The sequence below is a fragment of the Erpetoichthys calabaricus genome, chromosome 9, assembly GCF_900747795.2.
Source record: "Erpetoichthys calabaricus chromosome 9, fErpCal1.3, whole genome shotgun sequence".
Lineage (NCBI taxonomy): Eukaryota > Metazoa > Chordata > Cladistia > Polypteriformes > Polypteridae > Erpetoichthys > Erpetoichthys calabaricus.
Genome location: NC_041402.2, coordinates 135,192,788 through 135,216,873, shown reverse-complemented (window position 1 = coordinate 135,216,873; position 24,086 = coordinate 135,192,788). Strand labels below are relative to the sequence as shown.

Genomic DNA, 24,086 nt, shown 5'->3' with positions numbered 1-24,086 from the left:
CACTGAAACATGGGTCATACTGACTGGTAAAATTGGCACACTGTAATCTGGTGAATGAGATTTGATATTTAATTGACACAGACAAAAGAAAGTGCTTTATGCTACCTGGGATAGGCTCCAGCTTCCCTGTGACTCCGCCTCTGCTCAGGATAGTGTGTTTAGAAATTGAATGGATGCATGGTTAAATAAATAAATAAATAGTGATTTTTAAACCCACTTATTCCTGAACAGGGTCGTGGGGGTCTGCCAGAGCCTATACTAGCCACCATAGGGCGCCAGACCATCGCACGGCAAACATACACACACTCGCAATTACCTCCAAATCACCTACATTTCTTTGGACTGTGGGAGGAAACCCCTGCAGACATGGGGAGAACATGCAAAGTCCCATATTTAATATTATGCATTTATTGTTATATTTCACAGTTCTTTGATTAATTTTGCTTATTTATTTTTGTCATAAATATTCCTCTATTATAAGGGCATAACATTGTCTACAGTCCGTTGTTAATGTAACTCGGTGCTTCCGCAAGAAAATTGCCAGCAGGTTTTTTTTTTTCTCTTTTCTTTTTAAAAACTTGCTTAAGGCAGTGGAATCATGAGGTGGCTGCTTCAGAAGGTTATATTGTGCAAACTCCTGATCTTTACATCTGTTTTGGAGTTTTGTGTATATTCTTAGTCATAATTCTGTGCCTCTCACCCCTACCTCAAATCTATGACCAAGAGTGCTAATATGTGAAGGTTGGGAGCCTTCGCAACATCTTCATCTCCTATACATGTATAAAAACATCTGGACGTTTGGCCAAGACATTATATAAAGTTTAAAACACAACACCGATAATTTGTTAATTTCATGCTCTCACTTTTTATTTTTAATGGCATGTTGTCATTATTTAATTAATTTAATTGTGTTGTTTTTTTTTTTGTTTGCGTTTTGCCCTTTGGAGCCACTGTAAGGGGGGTAAGTATGAAATATGATCGCTGTCAAAAGTAAATCCATCTTTCTACCTTTCTGGCACATGCATAGTTCTAAAAATCGAATGTTTGTTCCTCGATAAGGAAAGCCTTTTGCGTCCAATGACATATTTTTGATATTGAGTTTGTTTACGCTTCAGAATTGTACTCGTAATTTTCAGAAGCAAGCATAACTTTCAGAAGTGCAAGCGTATCTTTCAGAAGCACAAGCATAATTGACATATGTGAAATGTAAATTTGACTTAAATTATTCCCAAGTTATTTTTGACAGTGATGTTTCTCTATACATAAGGCTTCTATGTGTTATGCAGGAGGTTAGTGTAAATTTATTTTTTAAAGTGATAAAGGAAAAAAAATCCAGCAGCAGCATTTAAAGATGAGCAAAGTGTCATTGGAGCTGCAGGAGGTTACATCTCAGATTGATCTGGTGGGTTGAGAGTGCAATAGGTGACAACTTTAAGGTCTCCCATCGTCCTGATGAGGACCAATTGAGAAAGAGAAAGGAACGTAGTGGTTTTTAACTCTCCGATGCTTGTGATTTCAGCTTCTTTATTTGTAATATTTATGGAACACCCTGGGATACTTTATTGATTTTTTTTGGCATGGACTTTATGAGTTTATTTATTAATTTATGTATTGCGCTGTTTTGAAAATTGGAATTTAAACTGCTGTGAACCTGATCTTAAAGTTTGTCTAGTCTGCCTCAATAGCCATTGGTTCATCCTGGTCATGGGGGGATAATAAATGAGGGGAAACACATGTCTGTTTAGTTTGAGATGTAACATTATTATAATTGAACTTTATAATCAACTCAATATCTAAATCTCTGGATAGCAAAATGAAAATGTGTATTGTGTATTCATTTGTGTACATTCATAGAACATAAGTCTTTCAACTAATTTTTTTTAATAGGTCCAATATTATTCCTCTTTTTTTTTCCTTCAGATAATATCCCAAAGGACTTGAGAGACCCATTTTACACAGATCAATATGAGCAGGAACATATTAAGCCACCAGTGATTAAGCTGCTTCTCTCCAGTGAATTATACTGCCGAGTGTGTAGCCTCATCTTGAAAGGGGACCAAGTGGCAACTCTACAGGGACACCAATCTGTAGTGCAGGCACTATCTCGGAAAGGCATTTATGTCATCGAGAGTGATGACACTCCTGTGTTAGAGTCTGATCTCAGCAGTGCACCAATCAAAATGGTACGTTTTTGTTCATTATTTATCGATTAGGCACTGGCAAAAGTAACAATGTCAATTTTGTTTGTTTTCTTTGTTGCATTTGTACAGTGGGGCAGTAATTGTTAAGAGGTATGCCTGTATTATTCTTAGATCCTTTAAAAGATAAAAGGTGTTCCATATAAAAGCATGGTTATAGGCAGGTTCCAATGTTGCTATTATCCCTGAGTTATATTTAAAACTTGAAGAGCTTGAATTTTAGTTCAGGACAACTAAGAAAATCATTTTATACTTGTTTTTGAATGCTTTAAATTGAAGCAATGAAATCATATTTCCACATTATAACGTTACTGTTACAGTAAAACTAAGTGCTTAAATTAAAGGAAGCCCACATGCCTTACGCCTACCTTATGCATATTACTGTAATTTTAGGTTCCAGCACCTTTTTAAGCACAACTGACAATATTGTTGAAAAAGACTACAATTAAGCACTAGAATAATATAATTCTGCATATTTCAAGGCAATGATAACATTCCAAAGTGCTGCTAAAATTAAAGTTCTATGTAATTATACTAGGCTTAAAGTTGGCTAAAGTAGACAAAATTTAAAATCAAGTAAAAGATTTCTTGAATTTCTGTTGAGCAATAAAACATTTAAGCATTTTGTTGTCCAGTAATTGCAATCATTTATTTTTACTGTTTCCACCTTTAATTGGCAATTCTAATATACTTGCATAACACTTTAATTTAGAACTATCTCTAAATGTTAGTACTTGTCTTAAATGTGCAAAACTTTATTCCTTGCATTATTTAATTCCACTGCTTGTTTTTAGAGTACATTATTTAATGTGAGTAACTAAGACTATGAATTTATTGTACATATTGAGCAAGCCCCTTAACCTACAATTGCTAAGCGCTTTGAGTAGTGAGAAAGCGCTATATAAATGCAAAGAATTATTATTAATTATTATATTGTAACTGCAGAACTAATGTTTTTACTTGTTACTACAATTGAAACTTTTTCAAATATGTACAACAGTTAACTATTAGGTTCCAAATTTCTTATTTAAAGTTTTCCATTAAATCAGATTTTACTCACAAAAGTTTATTTTAGTAAAATATAGCACCGTTGTTTTCAAAATGTGGAAAACAAGGTAAAGTATTTAATGCTTCTATTAAACATTCTTACTAAGTGCAAGTATTTGAGGAATTTGTGGTGGCATCTCATGGTCGTAAAGTTTGGTAAGTTTAAAAAAACAATTGGAAACGTGTGACTTAAATATGTGTTTTTTTTCCCCTGCAAATATAAAAGTGTTTGAAAAAATTGTGTTCAAAATCCTAAACTGAGTTTTTTCTGTATAACTGTTAAAAATTGTATGCCATCACAGGGAGCCACTAAAGTCTTTGCCCACTTATGCTTGAATGATGTTGTTTCATTTGTCAGCTTGACTTCCTTCTCACTCGAATGATATCTTAGAAATAAGGGACAGTATGTGTCTATGGCATTTACTCTGAAGTTATTAAAAATAATGATTTAGCAGTTTCTGATTAAACTCCTGAAACTCATGTGAAGTTTGAACATTGGGCAAAATAGATGTATCTAAACATTAGAAGTGTTTCATTAGAGGAAGCATATTGTTGTTCTTCAAAGTTTTTAGTTCATTACTTGTTCCAGTTTGTAAATATATACAGGTACAGTATTTTTTATTTTTTTTTGTTTAACTGTGTCCATCCATGTAGTGGTGGGTATTTCTTTTACCTGTGTAATAAAAACAAACAAAATATATTGATTATGTAAAAATATATTTTGGATTGTTTCTTTAAGTATTTTATTCAGGTTTCAGTATTAATCACAAATACTTTCAGCTTTTTAATTGTTTTATTTTTACATAATTAAATCTTATTACAAATGTTATGCCTATGAAACACGTATTTTCCTGTTCAAACAAACTTTAGTAAAGAGTGTTTAAACCTAAAGTGATCAGTAGAAATTTAGTAGGATTTTAAGTCAAAATAAATCCATCAGCAATGTTATTAGTGGCAATGAGACCATTCCTTATCCTAAAGAACTTTTAAAATCTGTGTTTAAACTGTGTTAATGTCTAAATTTTATAAGATTAATAACTACAAATCCCTGTACTTTACAGGTGATAATACCTAGTAAAGCTTCTGGACCCAAAGATTTTATTCTCTGACTACCTCTCCACTCCATTCCATTTCCTTTCAAGTTTAAAAGGCTGCATTCCAAATTAAATCTTTACAAAGACAATATGTAGAGCCGAGGGCAAAAATTTAAATATAGTGGGGACTGACTTTATGAATCTGTACATGCCGTGTTGATTCTTGGGGTTTGAGTTCTTTAACTGACTAAATACTAGTGACCACATGAAATAGTACTTTTCCCTTTTAAAAGATATAAAAATGGGCTTGTTCTCCTTTATTATACAGTGATCCCTCGCTATATCGCGCTTCGCCTTTCGCGGCTTCACTCCATCGCGGATTTTATATGTAAGCATATTTAAATATATATCGCGGATTTTTTGCTGGTTCGCGGATTTCTGCGGACAATGGGTCTTTTAATTTCTGGTACATGCTTCCTCAGTTGGTTTGCCCAGTTGATTTCATACAAGGGACGCTATTGGCAGATGGCTGAGAAGCTACCCAACTTACTTTTCTCTCTCTCTTGCGCTGACTTTCTCTGATCCTGACGTAGGGGGATTGAGCAGGGGGGCTGTTCGCACACCTAGACGATACGGACGCTCATCTAAAAATGCTGAAAGATTATCTTCACGTTGCTATCTTTTGTGCAGCTGCTTCCTGAAACGACATGCTGCACGGTGCTTCGCATACTTAATAGCTCAAAGGGCACGTATTGATTTTTGATTGAAAAACAAACTCTGTCTCTCTCTCTCTCTCTCTTCCTGCTCCTGACGGAGGGGGTGTGAGCTGCCGCCTTCAACAGCTTTGTGCCGCAGTGCTTCGCATACTTAAAAGCCAAACAGCCCTATTGATTTGTTTGCTTTTCTCTATCTCTCTGACATCTGCTCCTCACGTGCACTCCTTTGAAGAGGAAGATATGTTTGCATTCTTTTAATTGTGAGATGGAACTGTCATCTCTGTCTTGTCATGGAGCACAGTTTAAACTTTTGAAAAAGAGACAAATGTTTGTTTGCAGTGTTTGAATAAAGTTCCTGTCTCTCTACAACCTCCTGTGTTTCTGCGCAAATCTGTGACCCAAGCATGACAGTATAAAAATAACCATATAAACATATGGTTTCTACTTCGCGGATTTTCTTATTTCGCGGGTGGCTCTGGAACGCAACCCCCGCGATGGAGGAGGGATTACTGTACTATAAACATTTAAATTTAAGATGATGAAAGTGCATTGCGATCTTATTGTAAAGTTTTTCATTGTCACTTGTAATGTAGGCCTATATGTAATATCCAGAAATAATACTGGAATGTAAATTTGTCACACACTCATTCAAAGAAATGTGCAGTTTTTCTCCTCACAAGAAAGCTTTAGATTACATATACAGGTGCTGGTCATAAAATGAGAATATCATGACAAAGTTGATTTATTTCAGTAATTCCATTCAAAAAGTGAAACTTGTATATTAGATTTATTCATTACACACAGACTGATGTATTTCAAATGTTTATTTCTTTTAATGTTGATGATTATAACTGACAACTAATGAAAGTCCCAACTTCAGTATCTTGGAAAATTAGAATATCAATTAAGACCAATGCAAAAAAAGGATTTTTAGAAATGTTGGCCAACTGAAAGGTATGAACATGAAAAGTATGAGCATGTACAGCACTCAATATTTAGTTGGGGCTCCTTTGGCCTGGATTACTGCAGCAATGTGGCGTGGCATGGAGTCGATCAGTCTGTGGCACTGCTCAGGTGTTATGAGAGCCCATGTTGCTCTGATAGTGGCCTTCAGCTCTTCTGAATTGTTGGGTCTGGCGTATTGCATCTTCCTCTTCACAATACCCCATAGATTTTGCTATGGGGTTAAGGTCCGGCGAGTTTGCTGGCCAATCAAGAACAGGGATACCATGGTCCTTAAACCAGGTTATGGTAGCTTTGGCACTGTGTGCAGGTGCCAGGTCCTGTTGGAAAATGAAATCTGCATCTCCATAAAGTTCGTCAGCAGCAGGAAGCATGAAGTGCTCTAAAACTTCCTGGTAGATGGCTGCGTTGACCTTGGACCTCAGAAAACACAATGGACCAACACCAGCAGATGACATGGCACCCCAAACCATCACTGACTGTGGAAACTTTACACTGGACGTCATGCAACGTGGATTCTGTGCCTCTCCCTCCAGACTCTGGGACCTGGATTTCCAAAGGAAATGCAAAATTTACTTTCATCAGAGAGCATAACTTTGGACCACTCAGCAGCAGTCCAGTCCTTTTTGTCTTTAGCTCAGGCGAGACGCTTCTGACGCTGTCTCTTGTTCGAGTGGCTTGACACAAGGAATGTGACAGCTGAAACCCATGTCTTGTATACGTCTGCGTGGTGGTTCGTGCACTGACTCCAGCAGCAGTCCACTCTTTTTGAATCTCCCCCACATTTTTGAATGGGTTTTGTTTCACAATCCTCTTCAGGGTGCGGTTATCCCTATTGCTTGTACACTTTTTTCTACCACATCTTGACCTTCCCTTCACCTCTCTATTAATGTGCTTGGACACAGAGCTTTGTGAACAGCCAGCCTCTAGCAATGACCTTTTGTGTCTTGCCCTCCATGTGCAAGGTGTCAATGGTTGTCTTTTGGACAGCTGTCAAGTCAGCAGTCTTCCCCATGATTGTGTAGCCTACAGAACTAGACTGAGAGACCATTCAAAGGCTTTTGCAGGTGTTTTGAGTTAATTAGCTGATTAGACTGTGGCACCAGGTGTCTTCAATATTGAACCTTTTCACAATATTCTAATTTTCCGAGATACTGAATTTTGGACTTTCATTAGTTGTCAGTTATAATCATCAACATTAAAAGAAATAAACATTTGAAATACATCAGTCTGTGTGTAATGAATGAATCTAATATACAAGTTTCACTTTTTGAATGGAATTACTGAAATAAATCAACTTTGTCATGATATTCTAATTTTATGACCAGCACCTGTATGTTAAGTTAGAGCTCTGGCTTTAATTAAAGTCACACACAGATTTTTTTAGATTTCAGTAGGGTGAATGAAAGGAATTATAAAGGTAAACCGTTCAATATATTGGATTAAATCAAATCATAAGTCTCTTGGTTTAGTTCATGGTCACCTGCAATTTAGTACTTTGGCATCAGAAGTAATGGATTAATCATTCTGTGGTTTATTTGTAATTTACTTTGGATGAACCATTGTCGTCATAAATCATTTGGAATGTGAGCAAATTGTTCTTTTGAGAATATTTGCATATAATTAACATGATTTTGCAACCTTTTTCATCTTCCCCCTTCTGTCAGTGGGTTTATTTGCATTTTGATTAATGTATCTTTGTGGCAAGGATAAGCATTGTTAATAATTATTTTTACCTTTAAATGCAGAGTGCTCATATAGCAATGATTGATGCCCTCATGATGGCCTACACCGTAGAAATGATCAGCATTGAGAAGGTGGTTGCTAGTGTGAAAAGATTTTCTACATTTAGTGCCTCAAAGGAACTTCCTTTTGACCTTGAGGATGCAATGGTCTTCTGGATTAACAAGGTGTGTTTATTATTATTTTAAGCAGTAAAGATCTTTGTAGAAAATCTTAAATTTATATAATGATGCTTACATTATGTATTAAACATTTGTTAATTCTTAGACATTTTATTAGTTAATGTTTAATATTTGTTGACTTATGTTCTATTTAAGTTGGTATCTAATATTTATTTAGTTAATAATATAATTAAATATTGCAAATATAATTAATCCATACCTGCTTTTCAGTTTGATCTGATATATATGTGAGGTCCCCTTTACTATCCTTTGAGTGAGAAGTCTGGCCTTTTTAACCCAGGACAGGAGCATTGAATCTGAAAAACATTCAAGGGGTTTCTGAGATCAACGGGCTAGCTAAACTATAGTGTGATACTTTTTATATTTTAGTGGAAGAAAATACGATTTTTCTAGAAAAACCCGTGTAATTTATTTAGTATGTATTATACTGAATGATGGTAACCCTTTAAAGAATGTTTATTTTAAAATTATTTTGTCATCATCATGGCATGTGTTTATTTGTCCTAGATGCCTGCGCTATTTACTAAAGCTGTAGTTATAAATTAACAAAAAAATATCTCCCTTAACATGAAGAGGTTACATAATGCATCCAGTTTGAACAAGAGAATATTTCTGCATATTGATTCATGTCTGGAAGTTGAATATATATAAAAATGTATATCTCTTAGTTTTTTCAGAAATGGAATTTATTTTTGTGAGACTCAAATAGTTTTATCGTGGTGGAGGGGTTTGCGTGTCCCAATGATCCTAGGAGCTATGTTGTCCGGGGCTTTATGCCCCTGGTAGGGCCACCCAAGGCAAACTGGTCCTAGGTGAGGGATGAGACAAAGAGCGGTTAAACAAACCTCCTATGGAGCCAGGCCTGGAGGTGGGGCTCGATGGCGAGCGCCTGGTGGCCGGGCCTGCACCCATGGGGCTCGGCCGGGCACAGCCCGAAGAGGCAACGTGGGTCCCCCTTCCCATGGGCTCACCACCTATGGGAGGGGCCAAGGAGGTCGGGTGCAGTGTGAGTTGGGTGGTGGCCGAAGGCGGGGACCTTGGCGGTCCGATCCTCGGCTACAGAAGCTGGCTCTTGGGACGTGGAATGTCACCTCTCTGAAGGGGAAGGAGCCTGAGCTAGTGCGCGAAGTTGAGAGGTTCCGGCTAGATATAGTCGGACTCACCTCGACGCACAGCTTGGACTCTGGAACCAATCTCCTTGAGAGGGGCTGGACTCTGTACCACTCTGGAGTTGCTCCCGGTGAGAGGCGCCGAGCGGGTGTGGGTATACTTATTGCCCCCCGACTTGGAGCCTGTACATTGGGGTTTACCCCGGTGGACGAGAGGGTAGCCTCCCTTCGCCTTCGGGTGGGGGGACGGGTCCTAACTGTTGTTTGTGCGTATGCACCGAACAGCAGTTCGGAGTACCCACCCTTTTTGGAGTCCCTGGAGGGGGTGCTAGAGGGCATACCTTCTGGGGACTCCCTTGTTCTGCTGGGAGACTTCAATGCTCACATGGGCAATGACAGTGAGACCTGGAAGGGCGTGATTGGGAGGAATGGCCCCCCCGATCTGAACCTGAGCGGTGTTTTGTTATTGGACTTCTGTGCTCGTCACGGATTGTCCATAACGAACACGATGTTCAAGCATAGGGGTGTTCATATGTGCACTTGGCACCAGGACACCCTAGGCCTCAGTTCGATGATCGACTTTGTGGTCGTGTCGTCGGACTTGCGGCCACATGTCTTGGACACTCGGGTGAAGAGAGGGGCGGAGCTGTCAACTGATCACCACCTGGTGGTGAGTTGGCTTCGATGGTGGGGGAGGATGCCGGTCAGGCGTGGTAGGCCCAAACGTGTTGTGAGGGTCTGCTGGGAACGTCTGGCAGAGCCCCCTGTCAGAAGTAGCTTCAACTCCCACCTCCGGCAGAACTTCGACCACATCCCGAGGGAGGTGGGGGACATTGAGTCCGAATGGGCCATGTTCCGTGCCTCTATTGTTGAGGCAGCTGACCGGAGCTGTGGCCGTAAGGTGGTCGGTGCCTGTCGTGGCGGCAATCCCCGAACCCGTTGGTGGACACCGGCGGTGAAGGATGCCGTCAAGCTGAAGAAGAAGTCCTACCGGTCCCTTTTGTCCTGTGGGACCCTGGAGGCAGCTGATAGGTACCGGCAGGCCAAGCGGAATGCGGCTTTGGTGGTTGCTGAGGCAAAAACTCGGGCGTGGGAGGAGTTCGGGGAGACCATGGAGAACGACTTTCGGACGGCTTCGAGGAGATTCTGGTCCACCATCCGGCGTCTCAGGAAGGGGAAGCAGTGCAGTGTCAACACTGTATATGGTGGGGATGGTGCGCTGCTGACCTCGACTCGGGACGTTGTGGGTCGGTGGGGGGAGTACTTCGAAGACCTACTCAATCCCATTAACATGCCTTCCAATGAGGAAGCAGAGCCTGGGGACTCAGAGGTGGGCTCCCCCATCTCTGGGACTGAGGTCACCGAGGTGGTCAAAAAACTCCTTGGTGGCAGGGCCCCGGGGATGGATGAGATACGCCCGGAGTTCCTCAAGGCTCTGGATGTTGTAGGACTGTCTTGGTTGACACGCCTCTGCAATATCGCATAGACATCAGGGACAGTGCCTCTGGATTGGCAGACCGGGGTGGTGGTCCCCCTCTTTAAGAAAGGGGATCGGAGGGTGTATTCCAACTACAGAGGGATCACACTCCTCAGCCTCCCTGGAAAAGTCTATTCAGGGGTCCTGGAGAGGAGGGTCCATCGGATAGTTGAGCCTCGGATTCAGGAGGAACAGTGTGGTTTTCGTCCTGGTCGCAGAACAGTGGACCAGCTCTATACCATTAGCAGGGTCCTGGAGGGTGCATGGGAGTTTGCCCAACCAGTCTACATGTGTTTTGTGGACTTGGAAAAGGCATTCGACCGTGTCCCTCGGGGAATCCTGTGGGGGGTACTCCGAGAGTATGGGGTACCGGCCCCCTTGATAAGGGCTGTTCGGTCCCTGTACGATCGTTGCCAGAGCCTGGTCCGCATTGCCGGCAGTAAGTCGAACCCGTTTCCAGTGAGAGTTGGACTCCGCCAGGGCTGCCCTTTGTCACCGATTCTGTTCATAACTTTTATGGACAGAATTTCTAGGCGCAGCCAGGGCGTTGAGGGGGGTCCGGTTTGGTGGGCTCAGGATTGGGTCACTGCTTTTTGCAGATAATGTTGTCCTGTTTGCTTCATCAGGCCGTGATCTTCAGCTCTCTCTGGATCGGTTCGCAGCCGAGTGTGAAGCGGCTGGGATGAGAATCAGCACCTCCAAATCCGAGACCATGGTCCTCAGCCGGAAAAGGTTGGAGTGCCCTCTCAGGTTTGGTAGCGAGATCCTGCCCCAAGTGGAGGAGTTCAAGTATCTCGGGGTCTTGTTCCAGAGTGAGGGAAGAATGGAGCGTGAGATCGACAGGCGGATCGGTGCGGCATCCGCAGTAATGCGGGCGCTGCATCGTTCTGTCGTGGTGAAAAAGGAGCTGAGCCGCAAGGCGAAGCTCTCAATTTACCAGTCGATCTATGTTCCTACCCTCACCTATGGTCATGAGTTATGGGTAGTGACCGAAAGAACGAGATCGCGAATACAAGCGGCTGAAATGAGTTTCCTCCGCAGGGTGTCTGGGCTCTCCCTTAAAGATAGGGTGAGAAGCTCAGTCATCCGGGAGGGGCTCAGAGTAGAGCCGCTGCTCCTCCGCATCGAGAGGAGTCAGATGAGGTGGCTCGGGCATCTGATCAGGATGCCTCCTGGACGCCTCCCTGGTGAGGTGTTCCGGGCACGTCTAACCGGGAGGAGGCCCCGGGGAAGACCCAGGACACGCTGGAGGGACTATGTCTGTCGACTGGCCTGGGAACGCCTTGGGATTCTCCCGGAAGAGCTAGAAGAAGTGGCCGGGGAGAGGGAAGTCTGGGCATCTCTGCTCAAGCTGCTGCCCCCGCGACCCGACCTCGGATAAGCGGGAGACAATGGATGGATGGATGGATCAAATAGTTTTAAAGAAGTCTGGCTTCCTACTTCATGTCCTTTCTTCTTTTCATATGTAATAACTTTTTACCTTTTGAGTTCACCTACTATACACAGTATTAATATACCTTGATAGCTTTACATTTTATATCATTTGTTTTTGTTGCTAAATGTAAAAAAAAAACTGGTATGAATACCTGATGTTATGGCAGTTCCCCAGGAGCCTTAGCACATTGGTTTCCTTGATGTCTGCAAGTTATGTTAATATCTGCATGAGTTTTCTCTTCTAACCCAGAGTTTCTCCCAGTGTTCAAATCTGCAGTGTGTCAGCCAGTAGACTATTGATACTGTGAGCACTGCTCAACCTTATCTCCGTGAGATCAAAGAAGAAAGAACGTAGTGAGAGATGCACAAGCTTCGTAACCAGAAAGCAAATTATGTTTCATCAAAAATTAGAGTATATAACAAATCTGTGTCTAAAGTCAGAAATAATGAGATCTTTAAAACAGGAAATTCAAAGAAACAATTGCCAAAGAGGATACTTTTTAAATCTAATCTCACTGGGTTTTTTTAAGTTTCCAAAAGGGCTAGGGAAGCAACTCCTAACTATGCTGAACTGATTATTTTGGCCAAAAAGGTGACCTGAGCTGTGAGGCAGCAGTGCCAATCACTGCACCATCATGCCTCCCTGAGATAAAATTAATTTAATTAAATATCAAAACAGCTAAATTTCTTGTAGACAGTGGTAACAGGAGGGGGTAGCTTGAATTCACAGAGGCATAGACCCGACAAGTCTGGCGTACATAAGATTTGCAAAAACATAGAAGGAGAGTGTTAAACGGGGAACCCGTCAAGTTGCTGGAATCAGCAGAAGGGGGCTGGAAATCACTGCTGATACAGGACTCTAGTCTGTGACTACTCCTGCCTGTATCACTGAAAGCCCGCTCAGACAGTAAGCTGGAAGCCAGACAACACAGCACCTTAACTCCAGCCTCATCCCCCAGAACGCCTTGGGGTCATCAGTGTGCATAGAGTCATTGACATCATTTGCACTAATGCACCACAGGTAGTCACTCACTTTGTGGTCTAGCCGCTTGTGGTAACTGCTGCTATTGCCACCCAGTGTCAGACTGAGTTGTTGAGGCTGGAAAAAGTCTCTCCACACATCCATCAAATTGCCACCACTGCTGTTACTGCTACTGACAGCTCTCTGATGGACATGTGGAGAGGTAGCAGGAAGGCAAAGGTGGGGGTACTCCTCAAGCAACTTGCTGGTAAGGACAGAATGCAGGAGGCACATCCTTTGTTCCTTCTGGCTGGGCTCCATAAACTCCCCCATCTTGGCATTAAACTGGTTGGTCTAGTAAGGTAACCACCCAGTAATCGTCAATCTGTTTTATACCTTTAATGTGGGGGGTCCCTTCTAAGGCATGGCAGCATATGAGCAGCCGAGTTGTAGTGGTACCCCCTGCCCACCCCTTCCTGACTAACTTCTTCCTCATCTTGCTGCTCAGTGTCTGCCTACCCCCTGACAATAGGCACTGCCCTCAGCACCTGCTCATCCTCCTTTTGTGAGCCCCATGCCACCTCATCTTCCTGGCGTGCCCCTGCCCTGCCAGACTGCCTACTGGGCATGTCCTCCTCCCCGTCCTCCTCAAGTAGGCCACCTAGTGTCCTGTCCATCAGGAATGCTAGTGGGAACACATCATTTCAGGTAGCGGTCTCCCAGCTGACACTTTGCAGCCTGCTTGAAAGGAGCCAGCACCTTGCATAGGTGCCGAATCTGCTGCCACTGGTCCCCAGTAAAATATCCCAGTGGTGGTGCCTGGCCCCTGTACCCTGCTCCACTAGGCAGTGGTTCAATGCCCTGCACTGTTCCCCACGGCCTCTCCACCATGTACAGGGTGGAGTTCCACTACAGTGCTGCACCACAAACCAACTTGTAGGAGGGCAAGTGGTGCTGTTGCTGCATTTTTGTAAGCAATGCGCTGGCAGTGGGGGAGTGGCAAAAATGGCTGCAGACTTGCTGAGCCTTTATCAGAAGCTCACCCAACCCTGGGTAAGTTCAGAGGAACCTCTGCACAACAAGGTTGAGCAAATGAGCAAAACGTGGCACGTGGGTCAATTTGCTGAGTCACAGGGCGGCCAGGAGGTTAATACCATTGTCTGATTGGAGGTGGGGGATTGGGGAGATCCATCCACTTCAAGACCTGACCCTGGGTGGCACCACCAACTGTAATGGTGCCCGAGGAGGGTGACCCAATAGGCAATAAATGATACATAATGCTCTTGCCCGTGCCCACATTTTGTCCTTGTGTCAGTGGTAAAGTGGACTCTTCTGCCCACAGCATGGTTGAGGAACATACCTACATTCTGTGCCACATGCTGGTGGAGGGCTGGGACAGCCTTTCTAGCAAAATAATGGCAGGTGGGGATGCCAGAACTCATCAGCTGGTGAAAATTGGGCCTTGTCCACCAGCCGATGGGGCAGGAGCTGTAGCACCAATTATTCCAGATGCCCTTTTAGACATTGAATTTGGGGGTGGCTGGATGGGAGTGGCTTCTTATGCTCCAGCATCTGGGTAATGGTGGACTTTTGCTGTACGCTAACAGGGAGGTGTAGAGGAGGGCATGGAAGAGGAAGCTGGCAACACATACCAAAGAAGAACCAGTAGAGGCTTGCCAGCCCTGCCCTGTGCTGCCATGATTCCTATTCCATAGCAGCCTGTGGTAGTTTTTCATATGGTTGATGAACCCCCCCATATGGGAATCAGGCTGCCCCCCGTGTACCTTCTGCTGGTAAAAGTTGCAGACTGCAGTGTCCTGATCCTCTGTCAATTTGATGAAATAGGCTCAGATGGGTGACGTGAGAGACACCACTCTGGCTGTCTTGGTAGTAGCAACACATGGCACATGGATTTGGGTGTCTCCTGCTGACTGTCAGTGGCACTGCTTACCAAGACGGAATAGTGCTTAGTGCTGGGCACTGTGGCAGCCCTGCACCCCCCTCACTGCCGCTTATGTCGGTGCCTCTCCACCTCACTTCTTTAACTGTTTCTCTGCGACTGGGTAGGTTGCACCCAGGGTCTGTCACTGTCACCCTCCTCCTCTTCCACCGAGTCAGACCCCAGAATAACAGAGGCATCTATAAAAGGAAGATGCAGTTGTTCCTCCCTTGTTTCCTCAGGGGCACCTGTTAAGGCAGTGGAGCCATGGCCACAACTCGTTGGCTGCACAGAGCTGCTAATGCTCCAAAGGTGCTTGCTGCTGCCGCTGGCCATCTCTGTAAGACTGACAGGTATTACCGCAGATGGCTGAGAGGACATATTTGGGTTGGTGGTACTGTGCCCTCAATCAACTCCGTGGCTACAGTCACGACCAGCTCTCCTTCCTCCAGCTTTTGTGGGAATTGAATAGTTTTTTTGGAGGAAAATATAAAATATACAAACACACAAAACAACCAGAGGACAAATACTAGTGTTTTTTTTTAATCCTGTAGTACTGCACAGAAAGCCGCCCACCTCACACACACACACACACGCACGCATGCATGCACGCACACACACATGCACGTCTTTAATAACAAAAGACGTGGATGCCACAAATGTGCAAGAAGTGTTAAAATTATGACAGCAGTACTAATAAATAATAAAAATGAAATCCCAACAGCAATAAGTCCCACAGTTTGTAATGCAAATCATCAGCATTGCATACCTTGGGTCTGGTCCCATCCAATGTTAGCTATTACAGCTTAGGGAGCTATTGTGCTGGCCACACAAAGCATTATGGGACGCTCGGGGGAGGAAAAACGTTCTCCTAAGCCAGACAAATTATCAGTAAATAATTCGATGAACAAGGGCGAACACAGCAAATTCGCTACGAAAAACGCTTTTTTGAAATTCGCTGATCAATACTACTAACCAGTAATTCACTCCAAAAGTGATTCACCCATTGTAAGCCCTCTTCTGTCCATTTCACTTATTCTTTATTCTGTTTCGAATAAAAACAGCAGCCCTCATAGTTTTCTTTTCAGTGTAGTTTGCAATATTTGTGTATCAGTTATTGGATAAAGTGCACTACTGGCCATTTTATTTTCATTTTTAGTCAATTTTTTTTTTTTTGTTTAGCAAGTAAATTGAGTCTTCTATGTACAATAATTGGATATTCAACATATAGCACTTTCATTTTTAATTCACATTTATAAATACTTTGTCCTGGTGACCTTTCAAACTGTTAGAATTATTGAAGGAAGTCAAATGTACAACCATATTACTTTGTGAGGAGATGTCCGGTATAGGATAATAAAATAGCACTGAATGAAATAAAAATTTTTATAATGCCAAATGTTGATGGAGAGATGTTCATTGAGATTCTGGTAATATATCACTGCACTTCTTGGAATTTCAAGTGGTCCTTTACAGATTCTGCCCTGATGCTGATCCTGTAAAGTACCTGTCTATACCATAGAGAAATAAGAATTCAAGAAGCTCTTAAGAACACTGGATGCAAAATATAAGCTGCCTGGTCACAAATTCAGTACTTATTGTGCTGGTGAATGTTTTAAAATTAATATACATCATACAGACTATAACAGATAAGAAAAAAGTATGTCATGCATATATGTAATTTGGGACCATGATACATGATGTAAATAAACCAATGTACATGTATTATGATCTGTGATTAGCATGGTAATGAATTGAGAGCTTTTTCTTTCTTTATGTAAAATGTCAAACCATGAGAAAAAACTCATGTTTATTGACTGGTAGGTGCAGATGATAACAAAAGTATTCCAGGTGTAGAATGCAATACATACAGTGGAAGCTCAAATATGAGAAGAGCATATACTGTATAACAATTGATTGGGAAAAAACTTGTTTGAGCTGATTGTTTCTTTGATGCACTGCTATTTGTAAAATTGTTGGGGAAAAATTTGTAAAATTGTTGTTTGGGGGGATAAAAAGCTTTCCTTTTCTAATATATTATGCTATCGTGGGCTGCATCAGGAGTGGACAGGAGGAGAATTATAGGAACCTAATCAAGGACACCTACAACTGATCACAATGTCATCAGCAAACATCATAGTCCACAGGGACTCCTGTCTAATCTCGTCTGTCAACCTGTCCATCACCATTGCAAATAAGAAAGGGCTCAGAGCCGATCCCTGATGTAATCCCACCTCCAACTTGAAGGCATCCGTCACTCCTACCGCAGACCTCACCACTGTCACACTTCCCTCGTACATATCCTGTAAAACTCTTACGTACTTCTCTGCCACTCCCGACTTCCTCATAAAATACCACAGCTCCTCTCAAGACACCCTGTCATATGCTTTCTCCAGGTCCACAAAGACGCAATGCAACTCCTTCTGGCCTTCTCTAAACTTCTTCATCAATATCCTCAGAGCACACATTGCATCTGTGGTGCTCTTTCTTGGCATGAAACCATACTGCTGCTCACTAATCATCACCTCACTTCTTAACCTAGCTTCCATTACTCTTTCCCATAACTTCATGCTGTGGCTCATCAATTTTGTTCCCCTGTAGTTACTGTAGTCCTGCACATCCCCCTTATTCTTAAATATCGGCACCAGTACACTTCTCCACTCCTCAGGCATCCTCTCACTTTCCAAGATTCCATTAAACAATCTGGTTAAAAACTCCACTGCCATCTTTCCTAAACACCTTCATGCTTCCATAGATATGTCATCTGGGCCAACGACCTTTCCATTTTTCATCCTCTTCATAGCTGTCCTTACTTCCTCCTTGCTAATCCATTGCACTTTCTGATTCACTATCTCCACATCATCCAACATCTTCTCTCTCTCGTTCTCTTCATTCATCAGCCTCTCAAAGTACTCTTTCCATCTGCTCAACACACTCTCCTCGCTTGTGAGTACGTTTCCATCTTTATCTTTTATGACTCTAACCTGCTGCACATCTTTCCCAGCTCGGTGCCTCTGTTTAGCCAGTTGGTACAGGTCCTTTTCTCCCTCCTTAGTGTCCAGCCTCTCATACAACTCATCATATGCCTTTTCTTTAGCCTTTGCCACCTCTCTCTTCACCTTGCACCTTATCTCCTTGTACTCTTGTCTACTTTCTGCATCTCTCTGACTATCCCACTTCTTCTTTGCCATCCTCTTCCTCTGTATACTCTCCTGTATTTGCTCATTCCACGAAATGTCACGCCAAGCACCCTTCTTGCTGTCACCCTTTACTACATCTGCTGTAGTTTCCCAGCTGTCTGGTAACTCTTCACTGCCACCCAGTGCCTGTCTCACCTCCTCCCTAAACTCAACCTTGCAGTCTTCCTTTTTTTAACTTCCACCATTTGATCCTTGGCTCTGCCCTCACTATCTTCCTCTTCTTGATCTCCAACGTCATCCTACAGACCACCATCCTATGCTGCTTAACTACACTTTCCCCTGCCACCACTTTGCAGTCTTCAATCTCCTTCAGATCAACTCTTCTGCATAGGATGTAATCTACCTGTGTGCATCTTCCTCCACTCTTGTACGTAACCCTATGTTCCTCCTTCTTCTTAAAATACGTATTGACCACAGCCATGTCCATTCTTTTGGCAAAATTCACAATCCTCTGACCTTCTTCATCCCTCTCCTTGACACCATACCTACCCATCACCTCCTCGTCTCCTCTGTTCCCTTCACCAACATGCCCATTGAAATCCGCTCCAATCACCACTTTCTGTCCCTTGGGTACACTGTTCATCCAACTCACTCCAAAAATCTTCTTTCTCACCCATTGCACACCCAACTTGCGGTGCATATGCACTAGCAACATTCATCATTACACCTCCAATTTCCAGCTTCATAATCATTACTCTGCGTGACACTCTTTTCACCTCCAAAACACTCTTGGCATACTGTTCCTTCAGAACAACTCCTACCCCATTCTCCTCCCATCCACACAATGATAGAACAATTTGAATCCACCTCCAATCCACCTGGCCTTACCCCCCTTCCATTTAGTCTCTTGCACGCACAATATATCAACCTTCCTTCTCTCCATCATATCTGCTAACTCTCTCCCCTTACCAGTCATACTGCCAACATTCAAAGTTCCTACCCTCCGTTCCACTCTCTTTACTTTCCTCCTCTCCTCCTGCCTCCGGACACGTCTCCCCCCTCTTCTTCTCCTTCTTCTTCGGCCAACAGTAGCCCAATCTCCACCAGCACCCTTTTGGCTAACAGTACTGGTGGCGGTCATTGTTAAACCAGGGCTCAACCGATCTGGTATGGAAATTTGTATTGTTGTCCGCATTTTGATTTGGCAGAATTTTACACCAGATGCCCTTCTTGACGTAACCCTCCCCATTTATCTTGGCTTGGGACTGGCATGATGTAACACACTGGTTTTGTGCATCCCCTGTGGCTGGGTTTTGGATTGTTATGATTTGATCATTTTACATTAATATAAACATTAATCTGCCCAACCAAAAAACAATTACAATAAAATAGTGTGATTAGGTTATGAGTAGCCAAAGTATCAAGCAAATGAAATAAAAGTTGTAGCAGATATATTAAACATCCATCATGTAAAGTTTTACATGAGGGTTATGTTCCAAAGTATTGTATATAGTTGAAATTCACCTACAGCAAAATGTGCTTAGATAACTCCTTACATGGCCTTTGTACCCATTAACATGTTCAGTATGTCCATACATCAGTAATGTGCCTCAGTAACTATACAATGCATACAGCATACCTGTGTACAGTAATGCTATTTTGCAGGCTGCTCAGGCTTTGTGTGTTAAGCTGCAGCTGAACCAGACATATGTACAATGTGAATAAAATTGTTATGCTGGTTTTAATTTTTGTACTTTAATTTTATGATCCACTACCAGTCTGCATAAATTTGTGTAAATTTATAATTCATTTAAATTCAAGTTCTTTTGTAAATGATAGACTGAAATATTAAAAGAAGACTTAGAATTGAAAGTAATAGCATATTCACTTACATATCCAGGCATAATCAACAGAACATTGGTTAAAGATGCCGAAGCAAAGGAGACAAACTATTAAAAATACCATTAACTATTAAGTTAATGTGCAAAACCCTAAGTCATATACCATTCTAAATTATTAGATAACATATCATAGTTTTCACTATATTTGCACATTTTCATTTACTTTTATTTTAAACTAAAAAAGTTTGTCAAAATTATGTTTATCGGTCCTTAGTATGTCTCAAGTGTACAGATAAAACTGTTATAACAGACAGTAAAATAAAACAATGTCTTTGCTAAGAGCATTACCACTACTGGGTAACCCTGTTTATGAATGTGCCACCATAGAATATAACATATTGTCAATAACAAGCTTAAAAACTTTCTTCCTAACCAAACAATGAAATCACTATTTAACCTCTTCTATAAGTGACTGAATTCATTTTAGATAGATAGATAGATAGATAGATAGATAGATAGATAGATAGATAGATAGATAGATAGATAGATAGATAGATAGATAGATAGATAGATACTTTATTAATCCCAAGGGGAAATTCACAAATTTTAGTGGTGGATTTACAAATCATTGGAGCATCTGAGCCCCTGTGGGCCCTTTTCTTTTACCAAAGAAATTAAATTGATTTTAACAGGCTCAATAAGGCAATGCAGTGTTACATTTTGAATGAAATGAGCAAATTATCAAAATTAAACAGTTCAATTATCATACAGCCATCAAAAAGGCCAAAAGCATAGAAAACTATACTGTGTATCAGTTTTATTCCTGTTAACGTCTGAAAACTAAAAGTAAACGAAAATGAGAAAATAAAATCAAAAATGAAAGTAATTTTAATTTTCATAATCACCACACTATTCTTTGTGCATAATGTACACATATATTTATTAAATGTTACTTAAAAACACAGTCATAATATTTGGTTAGAGAAAAGCATTGATTGGTGCACATGTGCACGTATCCCTCACTGCTGGTGTCAGAATCTGTGAATTTCATTGGTCATTTCAGTGATCAGTCCACTTTCCCTTCTAGAACTGGGATTGCAAACCAAAGCATCATCATTTGCTTTTGACTTTTTCTGTGGATTTCATTCATCATCGGTCACTGATTCCCCTTTGTTAGATTAAGAGGTGACATGATTGAAGTGTTTAAAATTATGAAGGGAATTAGTGCAGTGGATCGAGACTGTTATTTTAAAATGAGTTCATCAAGAACACGGGGACACAGTTGGAAACTTGTTAAGGGTAAATTTCGCACAAACATTAAGTTTTTCTTTACACAAAGAACGATAGAAACTTGGAATAAGCTACCAAGTAGTGTGGTAGACAGTAAGACGTTAGGGTCTTTCAAAACTTGACTTGATGTTTTCTTGGAAGAAATAAGTGGATAGTACTGGCGAGCTTTGTTGGGCTGAATGGCCTGTTCTCGTCTAGAGTGTTCTAATGTTCTAATGTTAGTGAGTGGTGGGCAACTTTCACCAAACTTTAAGTAGAAGGCGTTTAATACATGCTACATGTTACTTTCGAAGATACAGCTAAATATTTTATAAGGAAAGTCATTAAAGATTTGTCAAGCTCAAATGTCTACTCCTCATTCTTCAAATTCAGTCCATATGTAGACTGGAAAAAAAAATCTTTATAAGCCAAAGAAGGTATGAATTTTAGCAATTTCACTGTCATTTAACAGAGCTGTTGCTTGTTTCCTGGTGGAACTATTGCAATGACAGATGCATAGTATGCAGTCAACTAAACTCCTGTTACACAAAATATATTTACTTTTAATCAGGTTATTAGTACTGATGTTTCAGTGTGAGTGGTGTGATGTTGCTTCCTATCATACTTATCCCTATGTTAAATGCTTCATCAATAGCAAATGTTTGATATTAGTTTCTATCCTGTGTTATTATTAATGTCATCTCTACTCTTATTCCTGTTGTATTCTTTTGACTATTTGTAAAGCACTTTTGAGCATGGGAAAGGTGCTATAAAAATAAAATTTATTATTATTGTTGTTATTACATAATGCAATGAGTTCAAGTTTGATTGCTAACTTGCTCAGTGTTTGTACGGAGTTTGCATATTTTCCCCATGTGTATGTTGCTTGAGTCAGCTCACTCTCAATTGCCAAAATACTCTTGTTTATTGCTACATGTGTTGTTAGGTTCCATTCTCCCACTTTAGGTTCACGGGGATTGAAAACTTAAAAATTGTTCACAATCACAGACAGTAAAGACTTGTCTGTTAATAAAAAGTACAAAAAGGGTGTATTATTTATTTTTTACTTTTTAACTGGAGCAGGATCCTCTAATGTGTGGGAACCCTACTTCTATGCATAATATGGGTACCTCTCAATATTCCTTTGCTTGGCTATCAACATTGTACTGTAGTATCTTTCAATACCATCAACTGTGATTTTTATCATTTATAATGTACTAGCAAAATACCCGCGCTTTGCAGCGGAGAAGTAGTGTGTTAGAGGTTATGTAAACATATATATACATAAACATATATACTTATATACACATATCTACATATATACATATATATATACACATATACACTTCCACATATATATACACATACATATACGCACACACATACATACACACACATATACACATACAGACACATATATATACATATACATATTTACATATCTACACATATATACACATATCTCTATCTCTATCTCTCGTAAGTCGAACCCGTTTCCAGTGAGAGTTGGACTCCGCCAGGGCTGCCCTTTGTCACCGATTCTGTTCATAACTTTTATGGACAGAATTTCTAGGCGCAGCCAGGGTGTTGAGGGGGTCCGGTTTGGTTGACTCAGGATTGGGTCACTGCTTTTTGCAGATGATGTTGTCCTGTTTGCTTCATTAGGCCGTGATCTTCAGCTCTCTCTGGATCGGTTCGCAGCTGAGTGTGAAGCGGCTGGGATGGGAATCAGCACCTCCAAATCCGAGACCATGGTCCTCAGCCGGAAAAGGGTGGAGTGCCCTCTCAGGGTTGGAAGCGAGATCCTGCCTCAAGTGGAGGAGTTCAAGTATCTTGGGGTCTTGTTCACGAGTGAGGGAAGAATGGAGTGTGAGATCGACAGGCGGATCGGTGCGGCGTCCGCAGTGATGTGGGCTCTGCATTGGTCTGTCGTGGTGAAAAAGGAGCTGAGCCATAAGGCAAAGCTCTCAATTTACCGGTCGATCTATGTTCCTACCCTCACCTATGGTCATGAGCTATGGGTTGTGACCGAAAGAACAAGATCGCGAATACAAGCGGCTGAAATGAGTTTCCTCCGCAGGGTGTCTGGGCTCTCCCTTAAAGATAGGGTGAGAAGCTCAGTCATCCGGGAGGGGCTCAGAGTAGAGCCGCTGCTCCTCCGCACGAGAGGAGTCAGATGAGGTGGCTCGGGCATCTGATTAGGATGCCTCCTGGACGCCTCCCTGGTGAGGTGTTCCGGGCACGTCCAACCGGGAGGAGGCCCCGGGGAAGACCCAGGAGACGCTGGAGGGACTATGTCTCCCGGCTGGCCTGGGAACGCCTCGGGATTCTCCCGGAAGAGCTAGAAGATGTGGCCAGGGAGGGGGAAGTCTGGGCATCTCTGCTCAAGCTGCTACCCCCGCGACCCGACCTCGGATAAGTGGAAGAGAATGGATGGATGGATGGATATATATACAGTGGGTATGGAAAGTATTCAGACCCCCTTCAATTTTTCACTCTTTGTCATATTGCAGCCATTTGCTAAAATCATTTAAATTATTTTTTTCCCTCATTAATGTACACACAGCACCCCATATTGACAGACAAAAAAAATAATTTTTGAAATTGTTGCAGATTTATTAAAAAAGAAAAACTGAAATATCACATGGTCCTAAGTATTCAGACCCTTTGCTCAGTATTTAGTAGAAGCACCCTTTTGAGCTAATACAGCCATGAGTCTTCTTGGGAAAGATGCAATAAGTTTTTCACACCTGGATTTGGGGATCCTCTGCCATTCCTCCTTGCAGATCCTCTCCAGTTCTGTCAGGTTGGATGGTAAACGTTGGTTGACAGCCATTTTTAGGTCTCTCCAGAGATGCTCAATTGGGTTTAAGTCAGGGCTCTGGCTGGGCCATTCAAGAACAGTCACAGAGTTGTTGTGAAGGCACTCCTTCGTTATTGTAGCTGTGTGCTTAGGGTCATTGTCTTGTTGGAAGGTAAACCTTCGGCCCAGTCTGAGGTCCTTAGCACTCTGGAGAAGGTTTTTGTCCAGGA

The 24,086-nt window shown here is 41.9% G+C and overlaps 1 protein-coding gene across 6 annotated transcripts in view; it reads left to right on the top strand.

The window, feature by feature from the left end:
* camsap1b (calmodulin regulated spectrin-associated protein 1b) overlaps window positions 1-24,086 on the top strand; it is a 239,638-nt gene that overhangs the window by 110,634 nt on the left and 104,918 nt on the right. For all 6 annotated transcript variants that reach the window (XM_028810191.2, XM_051931995.1, XM_051931994.1 and 3 more), the window contains exons 3-4: window positions 1,921-2,183; window positions 7,707-7,868. In XM_028810191.2, the coding sequence (XP_028666024.1) occupies window positions 1,921-2,183; window positions 7,707-7,868 (425 nt within the window). The remainder of the gene's footprint in view (window positions 1-1,920; window positions 2,184-7,706; window positions 7,869-24,086) is intronic.